At 42.6% G+C, this 12367-nt stretch overlaps 1 protein-coding gene across 7 annotated transcripts in view; it reads left to right on the forward strand.

Moving 5' to 3' along the window:
- The window catches only part of LOC110526577 (leucine-rich repeat-containing protein 49), a 60346-nt gene that overhangs the window by 27194 nt on the left and 20785 nt on the right, over positions 1 to 12367 (forward strand). For all 7 annotated transcript variants that reach the window (XM_036980968.1, XM_036980969.1, XM_036980970.1 and 4 more), the window contains 3 exons: positions 3961 to 4022; positions 8155 to 8302; positions 9987 to 10070. In XM_036980968.1, the coding sequence (XP_036836863.1) occupies positions 3961 to 4022; positions 8155 to 8302; positions 9987 to 10070 (294 nt within the window). The remainder of the gene's footprint in view (positions 1 to 3960; positions 4023 to 8154; positions 8303 to 9986; positions 10071 to 12367) is intronic.

A 12367-nucleotide genomic window follows, 5' to 3' on the forward strand; every position in this document is an offset into this window, starting at 1 on the left:
CTCTCAGGTAGCCTGTTTCTGGTCTCAGGTTCAGGAATGGCTGAAAATGGATTGCATTGATCTAAAATTTATCCTAGAAATAGTACTGTTAGGAGATCTGGAGAGACCGGGTCAGTCAATTACTAATATACTAATACTCTTAGTAAAAGTATTTATCTTTAACTCGCAATCTGTGGATTCTATTTGATTAGATAGATTGAAATTGTACATTAAACATCACAGCATAGTTGAAAGATATGTGTTGCATAGAAACCCAAAGTGGGTGGCCAGCAGAGATAGATGGGATGGGCTGAGGGAAGCTGAGGGTTGGGATGTGGAATTGGAGACAAGTGGGAGTGGAGTTGCTGTGCGGGAGATAGAATGATGGCCAAAGATAAACGTTTTAAAAAAAGTCTAAATTAAACATATTAAAAAGTATGTTTGAATGACACTGAGGGGAAATGTTTTTACAACTAATGCCGATTTGCACCTGCTCGTGCAGGTGTTTGTACATATATACACACACTCTCATTCAAATAAACGCATACAAGAACATACACATACATGTAATAGTGCCAGACATGCACACAAACATATACAGTTGGCATTGCTGTTATGATTTTAGTTGTCCTAGATGTCCTTTGTTTTAATATTTTATTTTTAATTAAAAAATGTTTTGTATTGTTGTTTGCTGTTTTCTTCTGTCTTTTTCTTTTTTCTCTTTAGTTCATTCTCTTGGTTGTTGGTGCATTGGGGGGTTCTTGGGGGTGGGGAACGGAATTCATTTTATTTTAAATTTTTCTTCTTGGGGGGGGGACTTTGGGAGGGGTCTCGAATGGTTGAGGGACAGCTATTGGGGAACTGTGGGGGGGCGGGGATCTTGGAGGGCTCGGGTTCACGTTTTTTGGCCTGGTGGGAGATCTGTCAACGTGTGCTTGAGCAGGGTATTGACCCTTGTTAGAGTTGCGTAAATTCAAATCTGGTATCAGGATAAATATGACAATGAGTCATATTGTATGCTATGTATTTTTTATTAGCTAAGCAATAAATGGCAAATGCAACTTTCGTATATACGGGCTCACTGTAATAGCACACAGGGCAGAACAGGGAACTGACAGGATGTACGTAAACAGTGTTCTTATACTGTGATAGACATAGGCCAACAGACGGGTTGGAACTATCACAGTAGAGGCTGAGTGTGGTTTAGACTTGCTCAGCCTATCGCATGCGCTCAGGCTGGTTCCCGCCTCTTGGCGCTTCTTGGAGTCCTCCCTCCGTCGATGTATAGATTCTTACTGTTCTGGTATCGCAGCCTAGTTATAACAGTTGCTCAGTTCCTGCTATTGTGTTGTTCAGTATTTTTCCATCTCAGTTAAACCTCATGATGACCACCCCTCCCTATACCTGATTAACCACAACTTTGTAAGATACAGCAAGTCACACCATGTACTCAATATTGTCACATACAAACACAAGGTCAAAGCATCTGCTGGGCTGTTATCTACAGTTTTGCAACATGCAGGTCACACCATATTACTCAGTTCTTGTCACACACACACAAACAGGCAAGTAGATGTAGCAAGCAGTTGTTTAATCTCATGATGATGCTCAAGTGCACAAATGCAGATACCTCACACAGCCAACATCAGATAATATTTAATCATATATATGGTAATGGCTATAATGTAAAACACAGAATCCCACACCCTGGATGCTTCTGTGTGTCACTCTGAATGGGAGTCGGTTGGATGACTGGTATGATGTAGTTGTTGAGCGTCTTCACTGCAAGTATATTGAATGTTTCGGATATTAAAAAATATATATTAAAAAAAAATGTTTTGTCTTCTGTGCCCATATGAATGTAACTGCAATGATGAGATAGATGTTATTCTTCTTTGTTTTTATGTTTAATTATCTCAATGCCGTACTGTGTTTAACTGTGTTCGATCTTGCCTAGCCATCTTGTTTCAAGAGGACCACAATGAAAATAAGTCCCAGACTTTATTGTGTGTTATCCTCCATGATTTTACTCATGTGCATGTATGGCTTTTTCAAGTTTTGTGTGTACTTGTTTTTTAAAAGGTCGAATTAATAAACGGAACTAAATGGCCAAGCCCCTCAGATCTGATTCATGTAACAGAGAGCATGGATATGGCTTTAGAGGTCAGCATGGCCATTACACAGTAAATGTTGTGCTCTAGTCTAGTGGCTGACCAGTTGGCCCTCGGCATAGTGAGAGCTGTAGTAGACGACCGGGTGTAGTAGACTGATCAGAGGGAATCCACCATAACTGGGCATCACGTCTTTTACCCACACAAGGAGTGCCTCCATTAGGCTAATCTGGCAGGTGGGTGTTTGGGTTGTTAGAATGGGGGATAGGGGTGAGCGTGTGTGGATGAGGATTGTGGTAGTGTAGTGGGAGTTTATGTTGATGAGTATTGTAGTAGTGTAGTGGGAGTTTATGTGGATGAGTATTGTGGCAGTGTAGAGGGAGTTTATGTGGATGAGTATTGTGGCAGTGTAGAGGGAGTTTATGTGGATGAGTATTGTGGTAGTGTGGAGGGAGTTTATGTTGATGGATATTGTGGAGTGTAGAGGGAGTTTATGTGGATGGGTATTGTGGTAGTGTAGAGGGAGTTTATGTTGATGGATATTGTGGAGTGTAGAGGGAGTTTATGCATATGAGTATCGTGGCAGTGTAGAGGGAGTTTATGTGGATGAGTATTGTTGTGGTGTAGAGGGAGTTCATGTGGATATGTATTGTGGTAGTGTAGAATGAGTTTGTACGGATGAGTATCGTGATAGTGTAGAGGGAGTTTATGTGGATGGGTATTGTGGTAGTGTAGAGGGAGTTTATGTGGATGAGTATTGTGGTAGTGTAGAGGGAGTTTATGTGGATGGGTATTGTGGTAGTGTAGAGGGAGTTTATGTGGATGAGTATTGTGGTAGTGTAGAGGGAGTTTATGTGGATGAGTATTGTGGTAGTGTAGAGGGAGTTTATGTGGATGAGTATTGTGGTAGTGTAGAGGGAGTTTATGTGGATGAGTATTGTGGTAGTGTAGAGGGAGTTTATGTGGATGAGTATTGTGGTAGTGTAGAGGGAGTTTATGTGGATGAGTATTGTGGTAGTGTAGAGGGAGTTTATGTGGATGGCTACTAGGTTAAGCTCTTGTTGTCTGATGAGAGGCAGAGATACAGGCAGTGCTGGTGGAGGCTGTATGGGCTGATGCAGCGCTTTAAGTCCCTCATGGCAGTGTCCACACACACGCACACACACACACGCATCCCAGCGCATGTCATTCATCCTCATAGAAGGCTTCTAAAGTTGCAGCTAATGAGGTTGCCCTGCCCTACGAGGCTGAACACGTCATCCCCACTGCCATCCCCCTGTCCTACTCTCCTGTAGCTTGCTGTGACATTGCCTGTGCCTCTGTGTCCTCATCAGCCAGCCAGCCTGCTGGTCCTCCTCACATTCTCCCATCCTCCCCCAGACTCTCTTCTCCATTGATCCTGAAACAGCCTGATGATGAAACAGATTGATAATTTGCCCATATCGCTGTCGCCTTCCCTTTGTTCTTCTGCTGCTGCTGGGCTGTGTCTCTGTGTGTGTCACTGTGTGTGTCTGTGTGCCAGTAGCCCCCTCTTTCTTTCTCTCTTTCTCTCTCTCTTCTATAAGCGGAGTGAGTGAGCAAGCTCCTGCAGCAGGGGATCTCTGCATTAGCGCACTCTCCTCTCCCTCCCCTTCTCCTTGCTCTCCCCCTCCCCTCCCTGTGCAGCCGCGGCAGTGTGCCTGCGCGCGCAGGGCGGATGGGGCTGTATGCCGGAGCTGGGAGCTGCAAGGTGACTGAGGGAATGGAGAGGGATGGGAAGGTCTGAGCCGCGCTGTGACTGTGCAGTGCCCCACCGCTATCAAAACTCAAACCCCTCTAGAGCCCCCTCTCCTCTCTTCATCCCCCTCTTTCTCTCCCTCTCTTTGTCTAGACAGAGGTGGACCAGCTGCCCTGCCTCCAGCGCCTCTTTCTCAGCTGCAACAGCATCACCAGGTAAGATCTGCTGCTACTGCTTAACCCCCTCCTCTCCACAGATCTCAGTGCTGGCATGTTCCCCTCGCAGGCAGCTCCCTATAGCTCAGGGCTGGGCCTGGCCTCTGCTGCAGAGGAGGACCCATACTGCCTCTCTCTCTTTCTGTCTGAGCACACACTGAATGACTGCTGAGGTGGGCAGTCTCTCCCTTCCCCAGTGGCTAATAACCTACTGTACTGCTGGGGAGGGCAGTCTCTCCCTACCCCAGTGACTAACAACCTACTGTACTGCTGGGTTGCTAAGAGATGGTATGTCGGCGTGTCTCATGAATGGAAAGTCTGTTTTGTTACTGTGGAGGGAGTGTTTTCAAACCCCTGCTCTTTTTTCCTTGTGTGGTTTTTGGCTTTGCCTTTTGCCTCCCTTAGCCTTATATAAACAGTGGAGTTGTCATTGAGTTCAGTCAGGAGGACAGAGGCTGAATGCTGAAGTAGCACTGTCTCTGCCTGTGAAAACGGTCCTGTGAAGTCCTGATTTAATAAGACAGTGTTGCCAGTCCAGAGGGCCATAGTTGACTCCTGATGTGATTAATTTCTCATGGCAGCTCTTGCTAGCCCACTCTGTTTTAGGCAGTAAATAAATAATTTAAACCCTGCCTTGCCCAAACATAAAGCTTATATACAGTTGAAGTCAGAAGTTTACATACACTTAGGTTGGAGTCATTAAAACTTGTTTTTCAACCACTCCACAAATGTCTTGTTAACAAAATATAGTTTTGGCAAGTCGGTTAGGACATCTACTTTGTGCATGACACAAGTAATTTTTCCAACAATTGTTTACAGACAGATTATTTAACTTATAATTCACTTTATCACAATTTCAGTGGGTCAGAAGTGTACATACACTAAACAGCTTGGAAAATTCCAGAAAAGGATGTCATGATTTTAGAAGCTTCAGTTTGGCTAATTGACATCATTTGAGTCAATTGGAGGTGCCCATGTGGATGTATTTCAAAGCTACCTTAAAACTCAGTGCCTCTTTGCTTGACATCATGGGAAAATCAAAATAAATCAGCCAAGACCTCAGAAAACAATTGTAGACCTCCACAAGTCTGGTTCATCCTTGGGAGCAATTTACAAATGCCTGAAGGTACCACGTTCATCTGTACAAACAGCAGTACACAAGTACAAACACCATGGGACCACGCAGCCGCCATACCGCTCAGGAAGGAGACATGTTCTGTCTCCTAGAGATGAACGTACTTTGGTGCAAAAAGTGCAAATCAATCCCAGAACAACAGCAAAGGACTTTGTGAAGATGCTGGAGGAAACAGTTACAAAAGTATCTATATCCACAGTAAAACAAGTCCTATATCGACATAACCTGAAGTCCACTCAGCAAGGAAGAAGCCACTGCTCCAAAACAGACATAAAAAAGCCAGACTACGGTTTGCAACTGCACATGGGGACAAAGATGGTACTTTTCAAAGAAATGTCCTCTGGTCTGATGAAACAAAAATATAACTGTTTGGCCATAATGACCATCGTTACATTTGGAGGAAAAAGGGGGTGACTTGCAAGCAGAAGAACAACATTCCAACCGTGAAGCACGGGGGTGGCAGCATCACGTTGTGGGGGTGCTATGCTGCAGGAGGGACTGGTGCACTTCACAAAATAGATGGGGCATGGGGCATGAGGCAGGGAAATTATGTGGATATATTGAATCAACATCTCAAGACATCAGTCAGGAAGTTAAAGCTTGGTTGCAAATGGGTCTTCCAAATGGACAATGACCTCCAGCATACTTCCAAAGTTGTGGCAAAATGGCTTAAGGACAACAAAGTCAAGGTATTGTAGTGGCCATCACAAAGCCATGACCTCAATCCCATAGAACATTTGTGGGCAGAACTGAAAAAAACGTGTGCGAGCAAGGAGGCCTACAAACCTGACTCAGTTACACCAGCTCTGTCAGGAGGAATGGGCCAAAATTCTCTCAATTTATTGTGGGAAGCTTGTGGAAGGCTACCCGAAACGTTTTACCCAAGTTAAGCAATTTAAAGGCAATGCTGCCAAATACTAATTGAGTTTATGTAAACTTCTGACCCACTGGGATTGTGAAAGAAAGAAATTAAATTAAAGCTGAAATAAATCATTCTCTCCACTATTATTCTGACATTTCACATTCTTAAAATAAAGTGGTGATCCTAACTGACCTAAGTAGGGACTTTTTACTAGGATTAAATGTCAGGAATTCTGAAAAACTAAGTCTAAATGTAGTTGGCTAAGGTGTATGTAAACTTCCGACTGTAAATCTATAATGATGGCAAAATACAACATCTAGTCTAATCTGGTTTGCATTTGATCCTTGAGCCTTTTGATTTAAATCGTCTGAGAAATGTAGGCTACTATAATCATCGCACAGTGAAGTCCTGGTGGATAACACATGCCTTTATTTGACGTCTGCATAGCTGTAGCTGAGGGAGAAGCCATCCCAGGCTCAGCAAAGCCTTTGGTTGAAGCGATCATTATCACAAATTAGGCCGATCAGAAGTCCTCTCTGCAAACAGTGCCCAGAACACTATTTATATTCACATTTGTGGTGAACCGACTGTACTGTTTACAATAATTTTTTGTCATTGAGCAGACGTTCTTATTCAGAGTGATTTACAGGAGCAATTAGGATTAGGTGTCTTGCTCAAGGGCACAATGACCGATTATTTTCACCTAGTCAGCTCGAGGATTTGAACCAGCGACCATTCGTTCATTGGCCCAACGCTCCTAACCACTAGTTCACCTGCCACCCTAGTTAGCTTGGCTACCTACCACCCTGTTTAGCCTAGTTATTGTCTTCCCATCTCAAACTCTGTTCACTCAGCCCCAGGCCATGTCTGATGCTTTCAATGCCCTCTTCCACTGCCAGTCCCAGGCCCAATTAGCACGTTTCCATGTTTTATTTTTGTTGAGTTCTGGGTCCTGGGTATTCAAAAAGGGTCTTAGGGTAGGAGAGGTAATATTGGATCCATTTTGCCTTAATAATATTATATGGACTAAGGGGACCTGATCCTAGATCAGCATTCCTAATCTGAGACTCTTTGTGAATACGGGCCCTGTTCCCTGGTGGTAGTGTCGACCAATGGATTATAAGGTTAATTCAACAAAAATTGAGTTTGGGGGAGCTTTTGTAAGTGAATTACTCATTATATTAACATATAGTTGCATCAGCGCCTGGTATGGCAACCGCTCGGCATCTGACCGTAAGGCGCTACAGAGGGTATTGCTTACAGCCCAGTACATCACTGGGGCCAAGCTTCCTGCCATCCAGGACCTATATTTTTATTTTTATTTAACCTTTATTTAACTAGGCAAGTCAGTTAAGAACAAATTCCTATTTACCATGACGGCCTACACCGGCCAAACATGAACGACACTGGGCCAATTGTGCTCCGCCCTATGGGACTCCCAATCACGGCCGGTTGTGATACAGCCTGGATTCGAACCAGGGTGTCTGTAGTGACGCCTCAAGCACTGAGATGCAGTGCCTTAGACTGCTGTGCCACTCAGCAGCCCCAAAAATGTCTGAGGAAAGCCCAAAAAATTGTCAAAGACTCCAGTCACCCAAGTCATAGACTGTTCTCTCTGCTACCGCACAGCAAGCGGTATTGGAGCGCCAAGTCTAGGTCCAAAAGGCTCCTTAACAGCTTCTACCCCCAAGCCATAAGACTGCTGAACAATTCATTAAATGGCCACCCGGACTATTTGCTTGACCCCCCCCTTTTGTTGTACACTGCTGCTACTCACTGTTTATTATTAATGCATAGTCACTTTACCCCTACCTACATGTACAAATTAACTTAACTAACCTGTACATTGACTCGGTACCAGTACCCCGTGTATATATAGCCACATTATTGTTATTTTAATGTGTTACTTACATTTTTTTTAACTTTCATTTATTTAGTAAATATTTTCTTAACTCTATTTTCTTAAAACTGCATTGTTGGTTAAGTGCTTGTAAGTAAGCATTTTAGGGTAAAGTCTACACCTGTTGTATTTGGCGCATGTGACAAACAAAGTTAGATTTGATTTGATATAGTATTTGTCCCATTGATAGTTGTTAATGACCTGTGTGGTGTGTGTTTTCTCTCTCTGTGTGTAGTTTTGATGAGCTAGCCTGCCTGGGAGAGTCGTGCTCCCTTTATGAGCTCACCCTGGATGGGAACCCAGTAGCCCTGGAGACATGGTACAAGCAGGCCGCCTTGCGCTGTGTGCTTCAACTCAGACAGCTGGACATGAAACGTGTCACGGTAAGACATACGCTCGGTGTGTGTCTGTATTCTTGTATATGGTTGAGTTTGCATGGCTGTGGTTGTGTTTTTGTGTGTATTTTCAGTAGTCATGCAAGGCATAACAACACATTGGCTTGTAAATACTGCATGTTGGCCTTGGCTGTAAATACTGCAAGGATTCTGTAAAGCAACACTTTATAGAATCCTTGACACTACCACATGCTTGATATCCATAGGCATAAAAGCAGAATTGCCTGTCAAACATGATGTCATTGTATTCACAATACATACGAGACACTTGAGTTCAGAGGTTCATGCATTTGAAAGCTATTAAGCAGGCAGGCAACACCCAGGTCTGAGCTTGTAGGCTACATGAACCCTGAGGTACCACACACACACCTTGCCCTTAGAATATGGAGGAATGGCCCTCCAGCCAATAGGATGGGCAAGTCCTCCTGAGATCAGAATCACAATCTGATTTGTACAACTTTCCACAGATGAGCACTGACTGGTAGTAACATAGTTTGAGATATAACATACTTGCTGTCAGTGCCAAGGCATGCAGATATAATGTATGAGTAAAGTAAGGGTTAAAGCTGGCTGCAGATGTGGAGGAGCTGAACTCCTCTTGATTTGAGCCAGAATAGAATCAATAGATGCCAGGAAATGGTTACCGTTGCTCCTTGTGGGATATCTGTGTCAACACAACAGACTGGGTTTGTTCAGGGGGAAATGAACAGTGTTAGATTTTCAGCGTTATTTCACCTGATGTTCTAGTCTACTAATTAGTGGGAAAGGATGACAATGCATTATTGATACTATTACAAATAGCCTAGTTGTGACAGCACTTAAGGTCCTCTACTCAAACTGATTTGAGCCCTTATTGCATGGAACTTCCTTCCATCTCATATTGCTCAAATAAACAGCAGACCTGGTTTCAAAAAACAGATAAAGCAACACCTCGCGGCACAACGTCTCTCCTCTATTTGACCTAGATAGTTTGTGTGTATGCATTGATATGTAGTTTACGTGTGCCTTTAAAAAAAAATGTATGTAGCTCTGTCCTTGAGCTGTTCTTGTCTATTGATATTCTGTATTATGTCATTCTGTATTATGTTTCAGGTTTTGTGTGGACCCCAGGAAGAGTAGCTGCTGCTTTTGCAATAGCTAATGGGGATCCTAATAAAATAAAAAAAATACAACATTTCAAATACGGATTTAACTTTTTTATTACAAAGTATTTTTGCTAAAAGACCTTCCCTTACAGCAAAAACATTTCGCAAAGGGTATGAAAGATAGCGCTTTGATTCTGGAGCCATTGCAGCATTTTGAGTGAACCATATCAAGGAATCCCTTCTCAGCCGAATCGTCACAGAGTAGCCAGCGCTAAACATCCCCTAGAGCTCAGCTGGCAGTCTCAGATTGTCTCTGCTGGTGCATTGCATGCTGGGAGCTCTGCCTGGCACACCCAAACAGCTGGGCTCAGTTCAGATGAGGCTGCAGCCGAATATCAGACAGACAGATTATCCTGTGATGCATCAGGAGATGCTGCCTCTCCAACTGGTCCTTCCTGCAGAGGGAAAACCTGCAGCTGACATAACATTCATTATTCTGACTGTGCCTCTGTCTCATGTTGAATAATTCAGTCTTGTCCATGAATGGAGCGACACCCTGATTGTGATATTGAACCTCTTTTCTGCAGGAGGAGGAGAGACGTATGGCCTGCGTCACGGCCCGGAAGGAGGATGAGAAGAAGAGGGAGAGTCACAAGCAGGCCATGCACAAGGTACCTGACTTTCCCTATGTTGACTCCCTGTCCATATTTGTGTTTAACATACTGTACTATACTGTTACTATCGCAGATATCTTGCCATGTTGACTGACCAATATATACTAATGCTCTGACATCAAACTGATGTTAGCTGGTAGATTGTCACATAAGAGGCCAATTTCCACAATGATAAAATATAATCCAAATAATGTCACAGGTCAGTGTTAAGGACTGAACAGACTAGCTGGTGAGAGTTTCAGTCATTAACCAAATATTTCAAATATTCTGTGGCTTTTAATGTGTAATATAAGTTTTTCTGCCGGATGCATGTCAACAACATAATTAAGCCTTACAGATGTAATTTGTGGAAAGTGATTATTTGGACATTAACCAAACTCCTTGGCCCTCAATGCTGTTTGTTAAAACGTTTTTACCTCCAGAACATTTCCTGTTTATTCATATTGTCGTGTCTTTACTATCATTTAACTGAAGACTGATAGTTTTTATCAAAGATTCTCTGTAATTAGTTATTACGCGATTAGACTGATTAATCATGTAACTGTAATTACTAGGAAGTCGGGGCACCAAGGAAAATATTCAGATTACAAAGTTATAATTTCCTAAAATAACTATTCAGATATTTTATCTGATCAATTAGTCTTCGAATTAATGAATTATTTACTTTACCTCACGTTAGTCTCATTCCAAACGTCGTAAATTGTTGGTTATCTGCACGAACCCAGTCTTCACTATGAGTCATCCATACATCAATTGTCTTAAATCATTTATTTATTACTAACTAAGTAATTCACAGAAAGGCATAAACAAACAAGGTAAATGTGGTTACATGAAATGATAGGAGAATGTGCCCTAGTGGCCTAAACCGGCATGGCGGCTTGTTAGACAAAAGGGGAAGTGGGATTCGAGTAAGAAGTCAATACAGAGTGATAATTATAACAATTGAAATGCTAATCCTTTGCACATGAACGCTCACTCATTTGGGAACAATTGCAATCAATATATATATTTACGCTCAGTGTGTCGTCTTGATCGCTGATGAAAAGTTCATTTATTTTGTAGAATTGTCCGTCTCTCTCCCTCTCTCTCGCAGGTTTTGGTTAGAGGGGATTGTTCAGAGTGACATTCGTTATAGAATGCATGTTTCGGCGGTTGTCGTTCTTCCCATTCAATGATACCGAATTCCTAGCTGCAGACTAGTAATTAATATCAAAGACTTGTTCTTATTCTGTCGGTATCGATAGTCTAAGAGTTTAACCACGTGGTATGGTTAAAAGATTTAGCAATGGTCTACAACCTTTGTCCTCCTAATGGAGAAAAACATGGTCTGCAACCTTTAGCTATCTCTTAATTGAGGTAAGCTCGGTCTGCTGATCAAAAACCAGAGTGGGGGTTTTATTTGGAAGGGCCGAAGAGGGCTGTCCCAGGATGTCTGACCCTAACTGGGCTCAGGGGCCGTCCTCTGATTTAGTTCAAATCAAAAGGGAATTGTATTTTTCTTCATTAAACAGTCCAAGATCATATTACACAATTATACAAACAGTATCATACTCACTCATTCATCTTATGCAACAATTAGATGTAAACCTCATATCTGAGGCTATTATATAAACAGCGTTACGGTAATGTGCCACACCATCTCCCATGAGCTTCCCCAAGTTGTGACAAATGGACCAGTTCGTAGCTGGATTCTTCACCAATCTTTTATACTTTCTCAGGAACATGAAATTTGTTCGTACCTCAAGTTCTGTGAGGTGGAAGGAATTCCTTTGTTCTCCATTAAAATCTACTCTCTCTATACTGTGTTTCCATGAGGAGATTCTCAGGAATTTACGACGTCTCTCTGACCACAGCAACCTAGTTGAAGGAGGAAAGGGGGAGGCAGGGAGAGGGGGATGGGCTTGCTATACCCATAGAGGCCAATGTCATGACAATATGAAGAGCCAAAACTAGTCAAAATATGAACATGCTTATCGTCTGCTAGCCATTAAGATTTATAATGAATACAATAGGATGTTAGGTATGCTTTTGTTTAAACTCATTGCACATGTAACATACACTGCATAACCCCTTGTAGACAGTGGATGAGGATGACTAATGTTGTGGGAGTTAGACTATAAGTGCATTATTTAAGGAGAGGGCAAGAGGGCCGTTTTTGATGTTGAACAATGTATCAAATCATGTATATCTGTCTTGTATGATATGCTGTCATATGTCTGTAAGCAATTTCTGTTAATGCTGAGGTCCCGGTAAGCAGTTATCTCAGATGATACCTAAAGCGCTCTGAGGGTTGC

The sequence above is a fragment of the Oncorhynchus mykiss genome, chromosome 6 (genome assembly GCF_013265735.2).
Source record: "Oncorhynchus mykiss isolate Arlee chromosome 6, USDA_OmykA_1.1, whole genome shotgun sequence".
Lineage (NCBI taxonomy): Eukaryota > Metazoa > Chordata > Actinopteri > Salmoniformes > Salmonidae > Oncorhynchus > Oncorhynchus mykiss.